We start from the raw sequence: 25,281 nt of genomic DNA on the forward strand, positions 1-25,281 counted from the left end.
CTTGATTTCAAATATTGTTTCTGTGAATAGTTTCATAATACCTCATTTATTTGAAATCACAGCATGGTTTCTACATTTGTTTCTGTTTTTACCTGAGGAAGCTTGAACGATACGGTGTGAGAGGTGTGCGAATCAGTGGATTAAATCATATTTGGAATATCGCTATCAGGTAACTGAAATTAAGTACATGGAAGGAAGTGAACTCCAGGTACACCTTTCAGAAGCATGTGGACTAAGTTGTGGTGTTCTATAGGGTTCTATTTGAGGTCCCTTACTTTTTTGGTATACATTAATGATTTCCCATTACACATTAGGGAGAGATTCTGAACCAGCACTGTCTGCAGATGGCACCAGTTTAATGATTGAAGGAAATAAAGAAGAAAATCTTTTGTGTAATGATAATAATAATATCAGTGAAAGCAAAAATGAAAAAGAAGACATACCACAGACTGTGTTGATGGAAAGAATTTTTGTAGTTGACAGAAAAGTGAACAATTTGGAAAAAAAGTAATATTCAATATAAATGCACAGACAGTAATTTTTTGTGTGTTGGTTATGCTCATTATTTTTGTGTTTACTGGATGCAAAATGGTCAGTGCACCTGTGTCAGCTGGGGTAGCACATACAGAAATTCTGCCGTGTTGTGCACTGATCTCACAAATGCTATGAAAGATGAAGTTTGTTTTCAACCAATAATATAAAATTAGATGGAAGTACTGCAATCAAATTAAAAGTAGATGACAATGCGTAAGTAGGAGGTTCACTGATTTCTAGTGAATTCATTATGTAGTGGAAATACTTCCCCTAGCTGGATGATTCTATTCTCCCTTTCATAGATCACTCAATTATCATCTATTCTCCTATCGTTAGATTGTAAGTGAATAGAAACTGTCATCTACTTTGCTCAGTTAGCATATATATAAGAGTTTACTATTTCAGGACTGGGTTTCTGTGTGACAGTAAGCACTATGAGGGTGGAATCATGACTCATAAAAAATATGGGAATGTTTTGATAAGTTTTATGACTTGTTGTCTCTTTTGGTTCCTGAATACAGCAATAGTAATGAGAATTTTGTGTCAATAATAATAAATTTCTCTGAGCCAAAGGATGAGGTACATATGAAATAAGTCAGAATATGTAGTAAAAGAAACAGGGAAAGTCTAGAATACATGATTTAGGGCTACCTGTGACAACAAATTAAAGCTTTGGTGCTCAATGCAGTAATTGGAAAAGTACATCTGTGGAAAAATGTATCATATGCCAGCCTTTCAGGCATAAGTTAAGGTGAACTACAGTTGTCTGTTATAATAATCAAAGTAGTAAAGCAATTTTGTAACTCTATTGCCCTTCAGGCCACAGCTCAAGGTATTATGATGATATAAAGCAAAGTAACAAAGTCAGCAAGTAAAGTATGGTGTCTGCTATATTTTGAAAAATATGATTCATCTATATGATTATAGTGGGTTATTATGGAATGCTGTTCTTTTGAGTTATTTTGTACTGAGCAAAGCACGTGTTCACTTGTTTTTCAATGAGATGATGAAATATAATAAACAGGTAATGGTGAAGTATATAAGGAAGTATGTTGGTTATAAGAATAATTAAGCATAACTGATAAACTAAACAGAAATGAAGTCATAAAGAGAAGCAATAAGAAATGTATTGGTAAGTTGCTCATCATTAAGGAGACTCTTTGAAGTAGGGATTTCTTTTTTCCATGGAACATATTTGAGTTAGGCAACTTGTAGCTATCTCGTAATGTATGACACTGAAAATGTGAATCTGAATGAAAGAGAAATATTTTGATGAAATACTAATTATGTTGAGTGTGGTTTCAGTTGTCTGAGACTGCAGTCGTCTGTGGGAGTTGTGTGTGTGTGTGTGTGTGTGTGTGTGTGTGTGTGTGTGTGCGCGTGCATTTTTGATGAAGGCCTTAATGGCCAAAAGCTATAATTGAGAGAGTCTTTTTTGTTGGGTCTATCTGTGACCCAACATCTCTGCTATATGGTGAGTAGCAACTTTCCTCTACATCTACATCTACCCCTACATCTACGTGGTTACTCTACTATTCACAATAAAGTGCCTGGCAGAAGGTTCAATGAACCACCTTCAAGTTATCTCTTTACCATTCCACTGTTAAATAGTGCACGGTAAAAACAAGCCCTTAAATTTTTCTGTGCGAGCACTGATTTCTCTTATTTTATTGTGATGATCATTTCTCCCTATGTAGGTGGGTGCCAACAGAATGTTTTTGCAATCAGAGGAGAAAACTGGTGATTGAAATTTCATGAGAGGATCCCATCCCAATGAAAAATGCCTTTCTTTAAATGACTGCTACCCAAATTCATGTATCATGTCTGTGGCACTATCTCCCCTATTTCACAATAATACAAAACAAGTTGCCCTTCTTTGAACTTTTTTGATTTCATCTGTCAGTTCCACCTGATGCAGATCCCACATTGCACAGCAGTACTCCAGAAGAGGGCAGATAAGCGTGGTGTAAGCAGTCTCTTTAGTAGACCTGTTGCACCTTTTAAGTGTTCTGCCAATGAATTGCAGTATTTGGTTTGCTCTACCCACAACACTATCTATATGATAATTTCATTTTAGGTTATTTGTAATTGTAATCCCTAAGTATTTAGTTGAATTTACTGCCTTCAAGTTTGTGTGACTTATTACTTAATCGAAATTTAGTGGATTTTTTTTAGTACTCATATGAATAACTTCACACTTTTCTTTATACAGGGTCAATTTCCACATTTCACACCATACAGATATTGCATCTAAATCATTTTGCAATTTTTTTTGGTTATCTAATGACTTTAGAAGATGGTAAATGACAGCATCATCTGCAAACAATCTAAGAGGGCTACTCAGAGTGTCTCCTATGTCATTGCTATAGGTCAGGAACAATAGAGGGACTGTAACAGTTCCTTGGGGAACGCCAGACATTACTTCTGTTTTACTCAATGACTTTCCATCTATTATTATGAACTGTGGCCTTTCTGATGGGAAATCACGAATCCAGTCGCACAACGGAGGTGAAATACCGTAGGCACACAGTTTTTTTAGAAGACGCTTGTAAGGAACGGCGTCAAAAGCATTCAAAAAATCTAACAATATGAAATCATCCCCTGTCGATAGCACTCAATACTTCATGAGTATAAAGAGCTAGATGTGTTTCACAAGAACGATGTTTTCTGAATCTGTGCTGACTATGTGTCAATAAATAATTTTCTTCGAGGTAGTTCATAATAGTCAAACACAATATATGTTCCAAAACCCTACTGCAAATCAATGTTTGTGATATGGGTCTGAAATTCCTATTTCCCTCTTTCAGTATTGGTGTGACTTGAGCAATTTTCCAGTCTTTAGGTGTGGATATTTCTGTGAGCGAGCAATTTATATAATTGATAAATATGGAGCTACTGTATCAGCGTACTCTGAAAGAAACCTGACTGGTATACAATCTGGACTGGAGGATTTACCTTTATTCAATGATTTAAGCTGCTTTTTTACACTGAGGTTATCTACTTCTATGTTTCTCATCTTGGCAGTTGTTCTTGATTGGAATTCAGGAATATTTACTTCATCTTCTTTGGTGAAGGAGTTTTGGAAAACTGTGTTTAATAACTCTGCTTTAGTGGTGCTTCATAACTGTTATTGTGCAGTGAAGGAATTGCTTGTATCTTGCAACTGGTGTGCTTGATGTATGACCAAAATTTCTTTGGGTTTTCTGCCAGATTCTAAGACAGAGTTTCAGTGTGGAAATTATTATAAGCATCTCACATTGAAGTAAGCACTACCTTTCAAACCTCTGCAAAACTTTGCCAATCTTGAGGATTTTGTGTTATTTTAAGTTTGGCATGTTTTTTTCATTGCCTCTGCAACAGTGAACTGACTTGTTTTGTGTACCATGGGGGATCAGTACCATCACTTATTAATTTATGTGGTATATACCTCTCAATTACCATCGATACTATCTCTTTGAAATAATTTGACATCTTTTCTACTCTTACATGATAAGAACGGAAGGAGTGGAGACTGTCTCTTAAAAAGGCATTAAGAGCATTTCTATCAGATTTTTAAAATAAATATACTTTGTGTTTCTTTTTTGATGGTTGAGGTTGTTATGGTATTCCGTCTAGCAGCAACTGCCTTGTGGTCGCTAATTCCTGTAACCATCATGATACTCCCTATTTATCCAGGATTATTTGTTGCTAAGAGGTCAAGTATGCTTTCACAATCATTTACACTTTGAGTGGGCTCATGTACTAATTGTTCAAAATAATTTTCTGAGAAAGCATTCAGTACAATGTCAGATGACATTTTATACCTGCCGCCAGCTTTAAATGTATGATTTTTCCAGCATGTTTCCAACACAGCTACTACAATTTACAATTACAATACTAGTCATTTCTACAACTACCTTACTGTGTTTTACCTGCCACCTTTTAGATGGATGCCCTTTCTGTGGTTTCCTGAGGCCCTCTAATCTAAAATACTGCCAAGTCCCTCCCACACAGCTCCTGCTACCCATATAGCTGCTTCCTGTGTGTTTTGGACTCATCACCTATTAAGCAGGACCCAGAAACCCTCCAGCAGATGGTACAAGTCAAGGAATATGCAGCATACATGGTCACGGAACTGCCTGAACTTCTGATTCAGACCCTCCACTCGGCTCTGCACCAAAGTACCACAGTGTCATTGGTACCGACATGAGCCACCACCTGCAGTTGGCTGCACCCTATACTCTTCATCGCATCTGGAAGCACCTTTTCCACATCCGGACTGACTCCCCCCGGTATGCACACAGAGTGCACACTGGCTTCCTTCCCCTCCTTGACAGCCATGTTCCTAAGGGTCTCCATTATGTGCCTAACATTGGAGCTACCAGCTACCAGCAACCCCACCCTCTGTGAATGCTCATATCTGTGTGATGAAAATTAGAAAGAAACAGTCTTTCTATTTCTGTTTTTGGTAGTGACTGCTTAGATTAATGACGAAAATCAGAAAGAAACAAAATTTTGTTAGTTAACTGGCAGGAAATAAAAAAAAAGACAGGAATTAGAGTATTCTAACAGAATTAAACACTAATGAAGATAGTAAGTATGAAAAATAGTAAGTAACATTTTACAAACTTTATTTAAATTTGACATTACTCCTTCAGTGATTTGAGTTAAAAGTACAGGATAACATGAAGCAGATTCCATTCCCTTTACATTCTTTTAGGGGACCAGTTATGTCAACACAAAAAATGAATATTTATGTGTAATGAATATGTTAATTCAAAGATGAAACAATTTAACACGGGTATAAGTGTAGAAATTAGTAGTGTTTGTTTTTTCTTCGATGTATGATGATCAAGCAAAACCATACCTCAGGACACTAAAGGACAGTGAGGGACATTGGATAGCCAGTTGGACTTGTGAAAGGTATATACTATGTGGCATCTAACTGTATTAGTTTTAGGGAAACAATAATAAGAGCTTTTTCTTTTTTTTCTAAGGAAGCAATTACTCAGCATGTAAATGTGTCTTTCGGTGCAACATGAATTTATGTCTTATAAGATACATGGTTTGGACAATGTGTATTTCTTTGCATTGTAGATTTATGGCCAGTTTCAGCAATCAAGACAATTTTGAATCAAAGTGTGATAAGGTTTGTAAAACTTTTGAAGCTAATTGTCTAGGTACTGGATTATACACTCAACTACTTGGCAATATCTGTCTATATAACCCAATGTGGCGATCAATGACAAACCAGATGGATTCTTTCCATGTGTTATGTTTTCCTTCCACCAAAATTTTTTTTCCTGCAAATTTTGTGATATTTTTGATATTGTCATTTATATAACACGTGACCAGTAGCTAAATATCTCAGACATTGACCCAGGACAAATTCAGTGTAACTATGAAAAACCTGTAGAAATGAATAAAGTAGTCATGCATGATGAAAATGTTTTATAAACACCTGTGCTAACTTAATTTCAAAGCAATTAACAATTTTAGACAAAACATTGTCACTGAAATAGAATCACATATTTAGGCAATCTGACCAGTGCAATTCAATAGAAATTATCACTGTATCTGGTTGTTCATGTTTCAACAAATCTGTATCCACTATTCAATTACTCAGAAACATATATCTTTAAACATAATTTGTGAGGATCTTGCAAACATTAAATCAATTCTGGTTATTGCAAACTTATAAAATGAGGATGATGGCAACCTGTTCAGATCAGTTCAAGTTCAGTCTGTAGAGTTTTGAAATGAGCAAGGTATATGTTCCTCAATGCGGAATAATGTGCCACAGTCAATGAATACACATTACAAATCAGAGAATGCACTGCATGTTATCTAAAGTTCATGTCTGGGTGTTTATTCACTAATTTAGTGACTGTTTAAAATTACTAATTTGACTGTGAATGAGTAAATATTCTTGTGGATTGTGTTAAATTTCAATAATGATTATCAGAAACTATGACACTGGAGCTACATCATAAGCAGAGTTATTTGCAAATCGATAATTACTGCACATATTTTATTTGTTCTGATATGATTATCTGTTTGAATGGGCAGTGTGATGAGTGACTTATATAGTGACTGTGTTTATGATACAACTGCCAGATGTGAATAACTGTAATGGTTTATGTTATGGTTAGATAACTGCTTTCAAACAATCTTACAGGACATCAACTGCATGTAGTATGCAGTTACTCACCTATCAGTGCATAATATGATTGATTACATTATGGTTAGCTTACTACATTTGAACAATAGTTCACTTAGCAGCCAAAATGTTCGAACTTCAATTTTTGGCGTAGACAAGAGTATTGATAATAGGTTATTCACATCATTAACTTTTCTTCCAATTTTGATGGAAGCATTGCTACAAAGGCCAAAAGTGCAGAGAAAATGGATAATCTACATGGAGACTAATCAATGCCATACGAGTAAATTTTTTCAGGTGGACATTGGAAGAGCTACATTGATCTGAGATTTACAACAAGTCATATTCTGATTTAGTTAGTTAGTTTGAAGTGAAACACATTAATTCAGGAGTTTCTGCCAATACATGAAAGTAATTTCCCCTAGAAATAAATTATAAGGAGAATGGAATTGGGACAAATAATTGGGAAGGGTATGGTGCAATTTCTGTCCAGCATTACACATTAAGGTATTACATAGTTTCCCTAAAACACTTGAAATTAAAGACAGGATTGTTCATTAACAAACACCATGTTAATTTATTTCTTCATATTTTTCCAGTCTGAACTTCTGATATGTACTTTATGACACTGACCTCAATGAAGCATTAAACACTAACACTTCACACAAAATTTATATGATAGGTATGCCAAATAAATATCCACCAGTAATACTATAGCACTAACAATTTTTAAGGGAGCATTTATAATAGTAAAACAATACATGTTATAAAAATTAATGCCCCCATTGAAAGTCTCAGCAACCTCTGGTTCTCAACTTCTCCAGGTCTCATGTCCTTAATTTCTTACCTTTTTCCAATTTCTTCAGATTTAACCTACAGTTCATGACCAATAAATTGTGGTCAGAGCCAGGCTGTACAGGAGGCATGTTTTGATGTGGTAGGGAGTACAGCTGTCAAAATGCAGGTACTATTGGTGGTTGCTGAATTTAATGTCGGAAAAGTTGTGGATGGAGCCATCAGAGAAAAGGAAGTGAACATCCAAGAAGGTGGCACACTGGGTTGAGGAGAACCAGGTGAAGGAGATGGGAATGAAGGTGTTGAGGCTGTGAAGGAATGAGGATGGGGTGCCCTGAGTGTAGAACACGAAGATATCATCAATGACCCTGAGCCAGACTAGGAGTTTACAGTTTTGAAAGGCTAGGAACATTCCTCTAGAAGGCCTACAAACAGGCTGGCATAGGAGGATGGCATGTGGGTGCCCATGACTGTGCCACCAATTTTTTGTGTACCTTCCTCTCAGAGGAGAAGTAGCTGTAGTTAGAATAAAGTTAGTAAGGTGGATAAGGTAGTGTGTCTGGAGTTTGAAAAACTGTGGGAACAGTAATGTTCAATAGTGGTAAGACTATGGGCATGAGGGATGTTGATGTATAGGGACATGGTGCAACAGTGATGAGTAGGGATCCAGGAGGTAAAGGGTGGGGATAGTGGGGAGTCATTAAAGGAAGTGGATTGGCATCTTTGACATGGAGGCTAGATCATAGGTAACTGGTTGTAGGTGTTGATCAATGAGGGCCAAAATTCTTTCAGTGGTGGCATAATTGACAGCTACAGTGCAGTGTCTAGTATTGTTGGGTTTGAGTATTTTGGGGAGCATGTAAAGGTGTGTGTGTGAGATGTTATAATGGTGAGGTGGGAAATGGATTCAGAGGTGAGGTTCTGGGAAGGACCTAAAGCTTTAACTAGGGATTGGAGGTTGGACATCTGGTATGAGATTACTGTTGACTTTCCAACCTGGAGTTTCCATTGTTTGAACCCTGAATTAAACTGGAGGCTATGTTTGACATCTGGCACAAGATCACTGTTCACATTCCAAACTGGAGTTTCCATCATTTGAATCCTGAATTAAACTACATGAAAACATCAAGTACTCTGCCTTGACTGCCAGTAAATTTTGACTGCAGATTTAATGAACACTAAGAAATTGCTATGAACAGTTACCACAAAATGGTGCTATATCTATACTGGGGACAGAACTGACAGTTTTTGGCACTCATGTGATGTATCTTCTGTAGTCTACATAATTTTGCCGTCTTTGGCATTTACATTAGTTTGACAAGACCCAGAAATAGTGTCTAATCTGAAAATGGTGGCCAGATATGACAAGCTTATTTTAGGGTGCAACAGCAAACCCAAAAAACTACTTTCAACTAGTATTCTGGGAAACCCTGCATGGTTACTTACATACTAACTCTATTTCAGCTTGTTTTTAAGCTGGTTTCTAGGAATTTTATGCACATTATTTTATTTAGTGCATGGTCATTCATTCCTTTTCCTGGCATCAGCAGGCTATTTTTGTTCATGGCATAATATGAGTCTTAGTGAAATTAAAACCAAAGATACTTGCTGTGAACCCATAATTGGAGCTCTTTTTTTTACATGACTAAGAAATACACATGCATTGTAAGACATTTACCACTTGAATCTAACTCAGAAATAAACAATAGTTTGGTAATGTTTACATTCAGATTCTTAAGGTTCGTCAATTATTTAGATATACTGCATTTATAGTTAATATCAACTACACACATCTTGTGTGGACCACTAAGATAGTGCATTTGTTGTGCCATAGGAATATCACTATAACAACATCTAAATAAGATAATATGAAATAAGTTTAATTATGTATTTTGGTTAACCTCTTTATCAAAAATACAACATAGTTTGAAAAATATAGGATATCGTTCTTTTGAAATATGCAGCACTTAAAGCAAGCAAAGGCAGTGATGTCATTATTATTGTGTGCCACTGGCAAAGAGGAAAAATTGTCACCCTTCATACAGACATCTAATGTAGATAACATAAACAACATTGCACTTTGTACCTTGTATACAGCAGAACCTGCAGCTGCACATGCGGCTAGCACAACTCCACCCAGTGTTCGACTTTTAGTGATTCCATCCATGTAAGCCAAGAGTGCAATGCCAGTGTCACACAGGATAACAGCTACAATCTGTGGTTAGAAATGGAGCATATCAATATTTAATCTAATCTTAGGTGAGATATGCAGTTGATAAAATATGTTTAGGATACTCTATTGAGGAGAAGCTTGTTGAGATACAAGGGAATAAGCTACATTAACAACTTGGAGAGAGCAATGCCAACATACCATATGATATAGTTTTAGATTTCTAGGCTGTCATATATGTTTACAGCTGAATGCATGCATTTGGGTTAATACAGAAACGGTATCGCTATAACTTTCAGTAACTAGCTTGAGCTTTCCTATCAGCAATGATTTTATGCAATATAATATTTATCAAGTAAGGTTCATCATCCTGTTATTTCTTTTGGAACAGGAAAAAATAATGAAAGGTAAAAATGGGAGACATTGACTAAATTAATACTTGATTTTTCTTTTTGAAATGCTGATGGGCACTTACTGAGTATCACAACTGGATTTCATAACTGTGAACACATCGTTTGGAGGGCTCTGATCTTAATTTTATTATTCAATACTTAATTACACATCTATTGAACCTAACCACAAAATTAGTTCCCTTAAACTCGTTTTATTTGAAGAAATGTGAGCAAAATTTGAAAAGTAATCAAACTATTCAGCTTTGTGTCCTTTTTCTCATAAAAGACAGTCAGAACTAAAGAATGAATTATGCTGTTTTGTTGCATTTAGATTGTAGACTCAAAATATATACATTTGAACTGTAGGTAATTTAATTTTATTTTGTAATCTGTCAAACATTCCAGAATGCTGTTCTTCCCAAATATTCAGTAAACTAAATAAAAAATCAGTAGTGTCATATCTCTTGAAACTTTCAGCATAGGGCAGGAGCATATAGAGGAACTACGGCACAAGTTTAAAAGAACAGTTGGCCATGCAGTGAATCGATATGTACTCAGTAGAACAGTCCATAATGGGATGAAACCTTGATGGTATACAGTCAGATGACATACTGAAAGCTTTGGATCAAGTCAGTCTGGTAGATGCTCTATTTCTGGATTTCTGAAAAGCATTTGACTCAGTACTACACCTATGCTTATTGTCAAAAGTATGATCATATAACTAACAAGTGAAATTTGTTAACTAGATTGATGACTTTTTGGTAGGGAGGACACAGTATGTTATCTTCGATGGAGAGTCATCATCAGATGTTGAAATATCTTCAGGTATGGCCCAGGAAAGTGTGTTGGGACCCTCCCTGTTCATTTAGTATATTAATGAACTTGCAAACAATATCAATAGTAAAATCAGGCATTTTTCAGGTGATGCAGCTATCTATAATGAAGTTTAAAAGATTTAAACATGGTACAGAGATTGGCGGCTTTCAGTAAATGTTCAGAAATGTAAAATTTTGCCCTTCACAAAACAAAAAAAATGTAGGTTCCTGTGACTACAATATCAATGAGTCATTGTTGGAATCAGCCCACGCATACAAATACCCGGGTGCAACACATTGAAGGGATATGAAATGGAATGATCACACAGGTTCAGTCGTGAGTTAAGGAAGCGGTAGACTTTGGTTTATTGGTGGAATACTGGGGAAATGCAATCAATTGTGATGAACCAAGCTGGGATCTCTTTACTTCCTCTCTTGTTTTGCCATCTGTCTCCTTCAAATCATTTTTTCATTTTTCACTAATTACCATTAACATACATGAGTATAATCTGCATTTCCATAAAAGAGGAAGGTTGGCCCCCAGTCTTTGGAAATGTAACACCAGATCTACTTTTGTGCTTAGTTTTGTGTATGTAATTAATTTTCTAATTTATTTTGAATATTCTTAGTTAATATCTTTTGTTATAGGGTGAAATCAGTAAATGTTTGTGACTTAGATTCTATTGTTGACTTACAAACGAATATAAATTCTGTACTAATTATAAAAATTTGGAAGAAGAACTGTAGCATTCTTAAAGTATTTATTTGGCTCTACTCAAAAACATATTAGCAAAGCCAGCCCTTAAATAATTCCAAAGTAATTATCTGGTTTGTCAGAAATATTCCTTGCATAACTGTATCTGTTAAAGTCATTATTTAAACAAATAATTCAGCCCAACCATTGTTGTAGAAGAAACTGTTAAAAAGAAGGAATTTTTCTATATAGTCAGTGAATTGAATGGCTTATGTATTTATTGTAATTTCTGTAAATTAAACATCAAAAAATGTATAGTTTCAGTGCCTATTATTGTGAGGATGTATAAAGGACAGATTTTTGGTCCCAATTCAGTCAGTCCAAGGCCGATTTTCAGTCGGGAAGTCTGTATCGGTTAGAGTAATAAATGGAATTAGTGTAACACAAATTAGGCTGTGTGTTAAAACAATGACAGTGTCTGTTCGATTTATTTGAGAAGTAGTGTCAATGTACCTAATTATTCTGCAAGAACTGTTAACTGTGTTTAGGTATTTACTACTCACAGATGTTCAATAGCAAACTATTGTAGCAATATGCTGATGCTTGTCTGCAAGCTATTAATGAGGCTTATCGTTTACCAATAGTGAACTGGCCATATAACTGTGTAATATTGGGGGGTTGTGAACAGTGAAAGTAAAGAACTGTGGAACACAACTGTGCAACTGTCAGTTACATCATTTACAGTAGTTAGTATTGAACTTCCACCCCCGCTACTTTTCAGGCAGTACAACAATGCGGTATGTCAACACCGAGGACTAACAACCAAGAAATAAAGCAGGAAAACATTACACAACCTACAATGCAGATTGGTTACAAATCACTCATGTGACCTATTCTAGAATATTGCTCAAGTGTGTGGGACCCATACCAGATAGGATGAGCTGGGGATATTGAACACTGAAGGGCAGCACAAATGGTCACATGTTTGTTTACTCTAGTGGAAAATGTCATAGAGATACTGAAGGAACTAAACTGGAAGGCTCTTGAAAATAAGATGTAAACTATCTATAGAAAGTATGTTAACAAAGTTTCAAGAACCAGCTTTAAATGATTACTCTAGGAATATACTACAACCCCCTTTGTATGACTCACATGGGGATCACAAGGATAAGATTATAATAATATTATTGCATGTAGCCATTCTTCCCACTCTCCATATCTGAACTGAATGCAACAAGAAAAGTCACTAATAACTGGTACATTGGGTCATACCTTCTGCCATGCACCTCACGGTGATTAGCAGAGTATAGATGTAGATATAGAAATGTTCTCACACCAAATTCTGATATTGCACAATTTGTGTGTTAAGTTGTTTCATAGCTTTAAGGTACATAAAATACAGGTCATTTGTTGTAAAGATTTCAGACTTGAAAACAGTGTGTCTTTTGACACAGCATTTAGATGCATAAACTGTATGTCTTTTGTTACATGATACATAAATAGTGTTATGTTGTAAGTTATTTGTTAAAAATGAGCATTCTGTGAATGATCAGATGAAGAATAAATTATTGAATCAGTGGCAATTAATGTTTGATTGAGCACAGTCAAATACTTGGGGTTCCCTAGATTCCATGAACATGACTGCATCTGCAAATGAGTGTCATGCAGATAGGTGCAACAAAAAGACAGTCAAACAAGTAAGTTCTTGACCAAATTAGACAATATATGCACACACACACTCTTGCAAAAGCAACTCACATGCACATGAACACAGTCTCTAGCTGCTGAGGCTAATTCAAATGAAGGCCACTCCAGCCAAAAGCTTACTTGTTTGACCATCTTTTTGTTGGGCCTATCTACGACTCAACATCTCTGCTATATGGTGAATAGCAATCTATCCTTTTCATAATCTTGATGCTGTTCCATCCTGGATTTTCAATTGTTTGATTTCCTGGTGTTTATGACTTTATTAAAACTGATAACTGGTTTTGGCTTTTTTTTTTTTTTTTTTAACTGGACTTCTCCTTTGGTCAGTTCCACATTTTCAAAGGATTCTATGGTTTGTATCGATGATGAATCCTCCTTCTTTTCAGCAGCAACAGCATTTAATATAGCAATGACTTTGATTTCATCCAGGGTACTATGTTCAGCCATACTATTCCTTGAAAGGCTGTCAGTGCCCTTGTGTTGTCAGGCATCCATTTTTGGTACAACACTGATATCATACTCCTGCAACATCAGAACCCATCTTGCCAGTTGGCCTGAGGGAACCTTTAGATTAGTCAGTCAACATATACAATGGTAATCTGTCCAACAGTGAACCATTAGCCAAATAAATATGACTGGAGCTTGTTCCCCCAAACAGCTGCAAGACATTCTTTGCCAGCTGTAGAGTAGTTCTTCTTGGAACTGGAAAATTGGAAAGTACTCTGGAAGCATAAGCTGTCAGCTTTTCAGCACCTTCTGTAGTCATTCAAGAATTTCTGTGTAAATTCTAGAACCACTCAGCCTTCTACCATCTCAAACATACGATATTCTGGATATGAGTGTGGGACAGTAGAATCTTGCCTACTGCATGTCATATGTTTGTGTGCGCAGGTTTAAAATTAGTCGTGGGAAGAACATAGATGCAGCGGACCAATGGCACTGACAAGTACCTGTCGGGCAATCCATAGATGTTTTAGTGAGTGTGTAAGGAAGAACCATGGAGTTTATATGCAACTCTGTGCTTATTGGGTCACTGACTATTGTTATTAAAACAAAGACAGTTGAAAAAGAACTCTTGAAAACTCTTGACATATCCTTGCTATAGGCAAGACTTATTTTCTGATTTATGTTAAGAAAAGTTATGGTATCAAAGCCAACTTTTTTTTAACTCTAATTTAATTTGTTTCTGATTTTCGACTGTATGAGGGACTTACCAGAAGTTATATATTTATGTTGAAAGTGAGAGTTTTATTGTGTATGAAAGACAAATACATTGTTAACTGACAAAAAAGAGTCTAAAAATTCCTGTACCTACCATTATTCAGTGGAGAAGAAGTCAAGAGAATTTCCAGCAGCCTCCTATCCAGTAAAGAAGAGTGGGTGCAAATTCCAAGTAAGTCACCTCGTAAAGAAGTGGAAGGTGGTTTGGGGGAATAAACCGAAATAACCCAGATTCACACACACGCACACACTTCAAGTCAGAAATGTTAGACTTCCTGGATTTGTACTAGAATTGCCCCTATTTCAAAATGACTATTGTCATTTTGAAGTTCTGCCTCAGTATTCATATCATAGTTAACATGGAAAAAGGAGGAGTTGCAACATATGGAAAAGTTTGACACAAAGACAAAAATACTGGAACAAATAATTTTTGCATAAATCAGATCTTAGAAGTATCTGCTTGTGAATTGTTACTGCAGAATACTTCCCTGGTAATTGTAACAGTCTACAGCAATTTATGACAAACTGAGATGAATTGTTAAGATACATGTTGGGCAAGAAGAAACAGTTAGTAGTTTGTGGAGATTTCAATATAATTTCTTAGAAGCACTAACAAGAAAAATGAAATGGACTCATTATTTGTGTGATTCAGACTAATTTCAGTAGTCCATTTTTCAACTCATGTTTAGCGAGATAGTAGGACATTGACCGATAACTTTTTTTATGGTGGTGCTCAGGCTGAAACAATAAATGTGTACACTTTTTTAGTGTACTATCTGATCATGATGCACAGTTAATAGAAATAAACAATATAGCACATTGTATCCCTCAGGGAGGTTCATATAAAACAGTGAGGCTTATTAATGAGCACAGAATACACTCTTTTGAGACTAAGTTAAAAGAGGTAGTATGGGAAAAGATATATACAGTGAGAGAGATACTAATTTCAATTTCAATATATTCTCTAGTATATTTGTGTCAATATTTGAATGTTGCTTTCCTCAAAAGTTATTGAGAAAAACAATTTCAAAAATAAGTCACAAAAAATGAAGTGAATTAAAATCTCATGTAAGAGAAAGAGATAAATTTATGTAAAGGCCAGAATAAGTCAAGGTCCAACATTACTTCCATACTTCAGTAAATACTGTAATATTTTCAGACATTAAAACATGCCATAGTCAAACCTGTTTATAAGAAAGGTGACAAGAAAGAGTTAAACAATCGCTATCAAAGTTTGTTTACAGACTTCTTTTTCCAAAACATTTGAAAAAGTAATGTCTTCAAGAGTAGTGCTAATTTTAGTACCAACAACTTACTGAGGATATCACAATCTTGATTTGAGAGCAGTTGCTTGACTGAGAATGCTATTTTTACATTCAATCATTAAATATTACAAGCTATAAATAGTAAAATATTGCTAGTTGGTGTTCTGTGCAACCTTTCCAAGGCATTTGATTGTGTAGATCATGTTGCACACTTAGAAAATCTCAAATTTTGTGGAACTGAGGCCTTTACACACAAATGGTTTGAATCATACTTTAGAAAATAATGCAAAAGTTGTGTTGAATAATTCAGACAATGTTGAAAGGGCAGCAAACTAGTGACTGGGGAGAAATGACAAAGGGAGTCCCACAGAGTTCAATTTTGTGCCCATACCTATTTCTTGTAAAAGTGAATGACCTTATTAACATTCAAAAAGCAGAACTGATATTTTTACAGATGATACTAGTGTTATAATAAACCCCATTAGAGAGAAAGCCTTGTAAGAGAGTTTTAATGACATTTTTAAAAGAATTATTAAGTACTTTTCTGAAAATGGATTCTCCCTAAATTTTGAGAGAAAGCACTATATTCAGTTCTATACAACAAATAGAGTCATCTCAACATTTGATGAAGTACATGAAGAGGAGTTGGTAAACCAGGTAAAATGCTTCAAATTTTTGAGTGTACGTATTTATGAAAACTTGAACTGAAGCATGCATATTACTGATGAAGGCAATCCAGGATGTCGGGATCACAGATTTACTTAACCCTTAAACTGCTCTGGTGTGTTAATGCGCTTGCCTTTGTACCTGTCCTTGTGTGCTCTGAATGTGTTTACACGTGCCACCAGTCCTTCTACCTGGCACTCTGAATGTGTCTACGTGTAGATATGTTCAGAGTACCAAGGAGAAGGGCTGGTGGTGCATGTAGACACGTTCAGATCACACAGGGACAGGTACAAAGGTGCGTGTGTTAACACGTCCAGAGCAGTTAAAGGGTTAAAACATTGTACACCTTTAGCAGGCCATTAAAACAACAAAATGTGCAAGTAGTAATGTGCACTAAGCAGACAATTTTGGGAAAATCACAACAGAAGTTTTACGTGTAAGACAAATGTTTATGAGACGATGGTTTGACTCCTGCTCAAACTTAATTTTTAATCTATATTCTTTCTCATCACTGGTCTACTATTTAATTTATATGACATTTGAGTAGTAATATAATAAAAAAAAACACTTGTATCTGCATGAAGTTTTAGTGAATTTCATGTTATTTGACTACTCACTATTCTTAATTAAATTTAATTACTAGAACCAACATATTTATAACTATTGACAAGTAAATTAAGAAAATGTATGCCTGCCATGATTTGCAAAATCACTTATACATGCTACTTTGCACCTCTACCCTTCAAGCTGCACAGAGGCAGGCCCCATTTAGCAGCTAACCTGCATGGTGGTGAGATGTTGCTATTGTAGCAAGGATAAATAGTGTAGGTGTAACTTTATTGAATATCACAGGATTTACATTTGTACTACAAAAATGAAGGTTAGAGCAGGAGTCGAACTGTTGCTTCACACATGTTCATCTTAAGAAGCTCAAACATTAACCACTTGACCACCATGAACTCTAACAGCTGGCATCCATGCACAGATACATCAGTTACATAATATACACATAAAATTCGCTTGCAATTTTCTCAGACTTGCCAGAGTAGTGCACCTTAGTAATTGCACATTATGTTGTATTAATGGTTATTAGAGGTGTACAAAATTTGAAGTAAATCCATGATCCCAAAGTTGTGGTCTCCCCTTGTGAGATTCACAAACAGTTAAGGTCAGTTACTTTTCCTCTTCATTTAATCGCTAGTGTTGGAAACAAACATATCAATGTTTTGACATATTTTGCATATTTCCACTCAATAATGGCTTCTTGAGTAAATCACCAGTAAGAAAGAAAGCATTGATTGCAGAAAACTGAACAGTAAGAATAATATCTGGTGTTCAGCCACAGTCCATTTGTACCTCTTCAAGGAGTTAGGCATTTTAACAATATCATCAAAATAAATATATTTGTTAATGAAAGTTGTCATAAATAATCCATCACAAGGTGAGAAGAACAGCAATGTCCATACGTATAACACTAGAGGAGAAAATGAACTTTTTTTACATTATTAATGCTATCAGTGGCTCAGAAACGGATTATAATATGCAGCAATAAAAATATTTGAACATTTGACTAATAACATTAAAGGCTTGACAATAATAATAATAATGGTTTATTTGTCCATAATAACTTTTACAGTTGTGGACATAGTCAGTCAGTACATACACGAACAATAATAATAGTTTAGTAGTAGAAATAAGGTACATTGTTGTTGTCATTGTGGTCTTCAGTCCTGAGACTGGTGTGATGCAGCTCTCCATGCTAATCTATCCTGTGCAAGCTCTTTCATCTCCCAGTACCTACTGCAACCTACATCCTTCTGAATCTGCTTAGTCTATTCATCTCTTGGTCTCCCTCTATGATTTTTACCCTCCACGCTGCCCTCTAATGCTAAATTTGTGATCCCTTGGTGCCTCAGAAAATGTCCTACGAACCAATCCCTTCTTCTAGTCAAGTTGTGCCACAAACTTCTCTTCTCCCCAATCCTATTCAATACCTCCTCGTTAGTTACGTGATCTACCCACCTAATCTTCAACATTCTTCTGTAGCACCACATTTTGAAAGCTTCTATTCTCTTCTTGTCTAAACTATTTATCATCCATGTTTCACTTCCATACATGCTACACTCCATACAAATACTTTCACAAACGACTTCCTGACACTTAAATCTATACTCGATGTTAACAAATTTCTCTTCTTCAGAAACGCTTTCCTTGCCATTGCCAGCCTACATTTTATATCCTCTCTACTTTGACCATCAGCAGTTATTTTGCTCCCCAAATAGCAAAACTCCTTTACTACTTTAAGTGTCTCATTTCCTGATCTAATTCCCTCAGCATCATCCGACTTAATTCAACTACATTCCATTATCCTCGTTTTGCGATTGTTGATGTTCATCTTATATCCTCCTTTCAAGACACTATCCATTCCGTTCAACTGCTCTTCCAAGTCCTTTGCTGTCTCTGACAGAATTACAATGCCATCAGCGAACCTCAAAGTTTTTATTTCTTCTCCATAGATTTTAATACCTACTCCAAATTTTTCTTTTGTTTCCTTTACTGCTTGCTTAATATACAGATTGAATAACATCGGGGAGAGGCTACAACACTCTCTCACTCCCTTCCCAACCACTGCTTCCCTTTCATGCCCCTGGACTCTTATAACTGCCATCTGGTTTCTGTACAAATTGTAAATAGCCTTTTGCTCTCTGTATTTTACTCCTACCACCTTTAGAATTTGAAAGAGAGTATTCCAGTCAACATTGTCAAAAGCTCTCTCTAAGTCCACAAATGCTAGAAATGTAGGTTTGCCTTTCCTTAATCTTTCTTCTAAGATAAGTCGTAAGGTCAGTATTGCCTCACATGTTCCAACATTTCTACTTACCCGCACTCCTATTTTTTTATTCATTATTAAAACTACTCCTGCATTACCCCTATTTGATTTTGTATTTATAACCCTGTATTCACCTGACCAAAAGTTTTGTTCCTCCTGCCACTGAACTTCACTAATTCCCACTATGTCTAACTTTAACCTATCCATTTCCCTTATTAAATTTTCTAACCTACCTGCCCGATTAAGGGATCTGACATTCCACACTCCGATCCGTAGAATGCCAGTTTTCTTTCTCCTGATAACGACATCCTCCTGAGTAGTCCCCGCCCAGAGATCCGAATGAGGGACTATTTTACCTCCGGAATATTTTACCCAAGAGGACGCCATTATCATTTAACCATACAGTAAAGCTGCATGCCCTCAGGAAAAATTACGGCTGTAGTTTCCCCTTGCTTTCAGCCGTTCGCAGTACCAGCACAGCAATGCCGTTTTGGTTAGCGTTACAAGGCCAGATCAGTCAATCATCCAGACTGTTGCCCCTGCAACTACTGAAAAGGCTGCTGCCCCTCTTCAGGAACCACACGTATGTCTGGCCTCACAACGGATACCCCTCCATTGTGGTTGCACCTACGGTACGGCTACCTGTATCGTTGAGGCATGCAAGCCTTCCCACCAATGGCAAGGTCCATGGTTCATGGGGGGGAGGAATGGTACATACAACATTAAAAATCCTTGATGGAGTACAAACATTTAGCAATTAACAGATGCTTTAATTTTATTTTAAATATTTTTCCTTTTAACATTTTTATGGTAATTGGCAGTCTGTTGTAAAAAAATCTTCCAGCAGAAAATGGATTACGATCGGTTGCTTTTTTATTTCTGAATTTTATGTGGTAATCCTCTTTCTTCCTTGTATTATAACTATAGATATCACTATTTATTATACTGTGCTCCATATTTTCTTTTACAAACAGTATAGTCCTTAGAACATATAATGAATACACTGTTAGTATATTATATTTAATGAAGTATTCTTTACAGGTTTGACATTTACTAATATTTGCTATTATCCTAATTGCTCTCTTCTGGGCTCTAAAAGCCCTATCCATGTATACCATTGGTGCCCCACCCCAAATCTCAATACTGTATTGTAGGTGGGAGTGTATAATACCAAAATAGATTTGTCTTAAGATTGGTGACACTATTATGCTAGAAAGGCATTACAGCAGGTAGGTATTACATAGGATTTTTTTACACATGTAGCTGATGTGCTCCTTCCATGTAAGATGTTCATCAACTATAATACCCAGGAATTTATTTATCAATTGTTTCAATTGACAGGTTCAAAGCAAGTTAAGATGTAACCTAGAATCATTTATCGTGGACAATTCCTATACCATGGATGAATTTCTCTTTAAAAACTAAAAAAGAAAACTTTGTTTTTATGTGTGGTAGTTTGCATATGACTAAAAAATGTATTTGTTCATTAACACTAATCACTTATACATATCATGTAAACTGACTTGTTCCACATCTTTTCATAAAAGAATAGTTCAAATGATTTATAGAACATGTAACTAACTAACTACAGTGCTAGAACGGACATGTAGGTGCTACTGGCAAATTGAGTCAATGAGATTGACCAGGAAAAGATTGCCTTAGTGCCTTCTTAAAGACAAGGAAAGGTCTTTCTTGCACTTTGTTCCAAGAAAATTTGGCATCTCGTTATAGTAGTTCTTGTAGGGGGTGTGCCTTGGCATAGAAGACCTTTATAAATCACTGGTAGTATGAGCACACTCCAAGAAAAGTTCTCACATCACAAGTGTGCCAAGGACTCTTAAAATCTGTGAATGCTCTTATTTTCCTTGGGTTAGGATGGACTTAAACCATTCACCAGATGCACCAATATTTTCATTTCTTGGGTCACAAAGCACCACTTTTCAGATTCAAGTGGAGACCTGCAATGTGGCACACTTCAGCACAGTTATCAGGCAGCTCAGATGTTCTTCAAATTTCCTTAAAAAGTGACAGTGTCATCTATATAGCAAAGACATGTTGTCCAGTTTTGGTGTTGAAACATGTTATCCATCACATGTCCAAGGTGGTTTGAGTGATACACAGTTCAAATGGCAAAACTTTAAACTCATAGAGAGCACCAGGAATTATGAAGGCAGTCTTTTCCTGGTCACTCTCATTGACTCAATTTGCCAGTAGATCTTACATGTCCATTGTTGAGAAATAATTTGCTCCTTTTAAGTAGTCTAAGGTGCCATCAATGCATGGCAATGGATCAACATATTTCTTCATGATTTTGGTCAGTCATTGGTAGTCAAAACATAAATGACATGTGCCGCCCTTATTCTTCACAAGGAGCAGTTGAGAGGACAAGGACTTCCTGAAGGTTCAATGATGTCATCTTAGAGTATCTTCTCCACTTTCTCCTGGACCCATCATCCAACCAGTGACAGTTTACATGAGTACCAGTTGCTAAGTGGATGATCCCCATTGCTAATATGTTATTTTATCATGGGACACTTTGTCTTTCCTCAACTCCTGATTTGAAAGCATCCAAAAATTGATGCAGAATGGCTATTACTCGCTGATGTTTTTCTTCAGTCAGGCCAGATCCTATCGGCAGTCTGGCAACAGCTTCTTTCCCTGCATTGTCTGTAGTGGCAGCAGAGCACAATTCTTCATCAATGACAGTAAGGTGAGTCATGGCTGCTCACAAAATTACCTGTTCATCTTGATTGACAATGAGAACTCATCTCATTTAAGATAGTGGGATAACAACAGCCCAGAACTAGTGCTTGTTGAAATAGTGTCATCAATCTGGAGCTCTGACCTTCCACAGCCAGCAGTGATGCTTGGCAGTAGTCCCACATGAGAGTAACATGATGGCTTCATTTCATTAAAACAACAGACTAGAATGACTGTGGTCTGTCACTAACAGTTATTCTTCCAATACATGTTCCTGCTGGGTGGATGTGTTTTCCATTTGTGGCCTTCAGCATAATCACTTTTGTGTCATGGAGCATAGTCTTCTTTAACTGGTGGTGATAAGCATTCAACATTACAGAGAAAGAAGCCTCTGATTCAAATGGTGCCTGTGCTTAGGGATGACATCAGTGAGACAGGCTGCCATCTTGACAACTGTTGTCTATGGAGGAGTTGTGGCCTCACTTCCACTGATGGTTGCTTCACATAGTTTTTCTGAAGTTGGCAGCTAGGCAAGCTGTTGATACTTCTGCACAGTGATGGAGAACAGTTACAACATGTTGGGGAGCAATCTCATACAGGATACAGTGATCAGCTTTGGTCCACAGGTCAGTCATATTCCTCTGCAGTTAATTGGCATGAACAGGACTGTTGTGAAGGTCGATGTATGGTGAGGTAACAGCGGCCAAACACTAGTCTTCTTCCTCTCAGTAGTGCACAATGTGCTCAGACCATACACAACGAAAACAGACAGGTGTGTTGTCTTCCATCCTCCAAATGTTTGTTCTTCTACTGCATGTTACACTTGGTGTAGGAGTTGGTTGCAAATGCATTGCCATTTTATGGTGGGTATGTAAGTCATTTTTCATGGTGGATTCAACAGGAGGTAGAGATTGGTGTCAAAGATAGATACACCTCGTTTTCAACATTCTCTATTGCCTCCTGACAAATAGGGTTGACATTCACAGCAGTCTGACAATTTAGTTGCCATAAAATGCTGTATCTCTTCTCATACAACCTGGCATATGAAAGAAGCAAAGTCATGCTGATCTTCCACATCCGTCACAGGGATGACATTCAGCTGTCGATCATTCCTCTTTCATCCAATGTGTGTGTGTGTGTGTGTGTGTGTGTGTGTGTGTGTGTGTGTGTGTGTGTGTGTGTGTGGGTGCATGCGCACACTTGTGTGTATCTGTCTGTCTTTTTTTTCAGATGCATTTCTTTGATGCACTGACCCCACCTGATGAATTGTTGTTGTAATGTTTTACCAGAACAGCTTGATACATTTCTTTTGATGCATTGGCCCCACCTGATGAATCATTGTTGTAACATGCTTTACCAGAAGAGCTTGATACATGATACATGAATGAATGTATTGTTTTGCCATGACGCTGGGCCTGTTCTTCAGTTTTACTCTTCGTTGTTCTCAAACCACTACTGGGCTGTGCCAGCCATGTAAAAGTGTATGTCTGTCAAAGATATCATGTCATCCCACCCACTGTATCAGGTTATTCAGTTGAATCCATTGAGATATTTTGTTGTTGGGTTCTGGCAAGTCTCTCTAGAAAACACTGATGGATGCCTGATGTGAAGCTGGCTTATTCCTGGCTTGGAGCCGATTGTTCTCCTCAATGTATGGATCTTAGGGATGCTGTATTGTTTGTGTGTTCTGGTTCTTGTCCATGTAGGCAATAAAATGATTTGAGAATAATAAAGAGAAGTGCAATTGCTGGGACAAATTCCAGGCTGAACTGAAGAAAACATTGGTAGAAATCTACAAGTCTGTTTAGCCTTTTATGTAGTTAGTTAGTTAGTTACATATTTCATTCATCAGCCGTACGGAAACCATTATGATGTGGAACGTGTCAAGTGCATAAGAAATGCACATATGAATCAAGGGTTTCTTTTTTTTAAACCTTAAATTTTTTTTTCCCTACTCTATTCCCTTAACCAGCACAAAATGCATATATTCTACCTATAGATTTATTTATTCCTTTTGAAGGATTCATCTATGGCATAGAAGGAGTTGTCAAGGAGATATAATTTCAGTTTATTTTTGAAACTATTACTGCTGTTTCTCAGAGATTTTACTTCAGCTGGTAATTTATTGAAAAGTTTTTCAGCAGGATATTTACTCCTTCCTGTGCTAAAGATAGGTTAAGTAGAGGACAGTGTAAGTCTTTCTTTCTTCTGGTATTATAATCATGAATGTCACTGTTGTTTTTAAACTGGTCCATGTTGTTGAGAACAAACTTCATTACTGAGTCAATGTACTGCGACACTGGTGTAAGAATTCATACCTTTTTTTAAAAATGCCTACAAGATGTGTGACTATGAGCCACATACATTATTCTATCACTTTCTTTTGAGCAGTGAATACTTTTTGCCTAAGTGTTGAAGAACCAAAAAATATTATTATGTATGACATCAGAGAGTGAAAGTATGGAAAGTATGTTAGCTTGCTAATTTCTATATCTTCAAAATTAGCAATTACTCTGATGCAATAGTTGCTGAACCTAGTCGCTTTAGGAGATCCAAAATAATTGGAGCCACAGTGATGTAGATGTTTTGAAGTACACGGCATCTCCCCCAAACAAGCTTGCATCATAATGACACTCAAGTCCAAATCCAAAAGCAATATCATCAATGAAATATATCACTTAACATTGAAAGCAAGTGTAATACGAACATCAGTGTACAACCACCTCGTAAGTGGAGAGAGCAGCTATTTATACAAATAGTGAATATTCCAGAATGCTGGTATTTATAGAAACACTGAATATTACAGAATATACAAACATTACAATCATGTTTCAACCACTTCCAGCAATGTAAATAACAAACAATTGCTGGTGCTCTGGCTTGAGCCAGTGACCCATAGCATACCAGCCAGCAATGCAAAACACTGTGCTTCACTGCATGTGCCGTAGCATGTGGCAATATTTCATCATGTCTGATAATGGCTAGTGCACCACTGTCAATTGTATTAAAAGTTGTTAGCAACCACTTGAAACATTTCAAGTAACATGCAGAGAGATTGAAGATTTATAGTGAAACATACGCACAGATATGTATGTGGTGGGCTAACAAAGCCCACCCTTACTGTGATTTTCCTGTTGTTACAAAAACTGTTCACCTAAGTGTGTTGAAAGTTACTTTATGTATATACAGGGTCATCCAAAAGTCCATTAAGTTTTGAAAATTCAATATTTTACAGAATAATGTATGTAGAAAGGTAAAAATATACACACATGCTTGAAATGACATGGGGTGTACAAAATGACTGACAAACAGCACTTCATATGATACAGAAGCAATAATTAGCATAAAAATTT

The 25,281-nt window shown here is 36.4% G+C and overlaps 1 protein-coding gene across 1 annotated transcript in view; it reads right to left on the bottom strand.

Annotated features, from left to right (window-relative positions):
* Positions 1-25,281, bottom strand: part of LOC124594204 (putative thiamine transporter SLC35F3) — a gene marked incomplete at its 5' end in the record, with an annotated part of 324,621 nt that overhangs the window by 197,550 nt on the left and 101,790 nt on the right. The window contains one exon of the mRNA XM_047132567.1: positions 9,555-9,683. Coding sequence (XP_046988523.1) covers positions 9,555-9,683 — 129 coding nt within the window. The remainder of the gene's footprint in view (positions 1-9,554; positions 9,684-25,281) is intronic.

Source organism: Schistocerca americana, chromosome 1 (assembly GCF_021461395.2).
Source record: "Schistocerca americana isolate TAMUIC-IGC-003095 chromosome 1, iqSchAmer2.1, whole genome shotgun sequence".
Taxonomy (NCBI): Eukaryota; Metazoa; Arthropoda; class Insecta; order Orthoptera; family Acrididae; genus Schistocerca; species Schistocerca americana.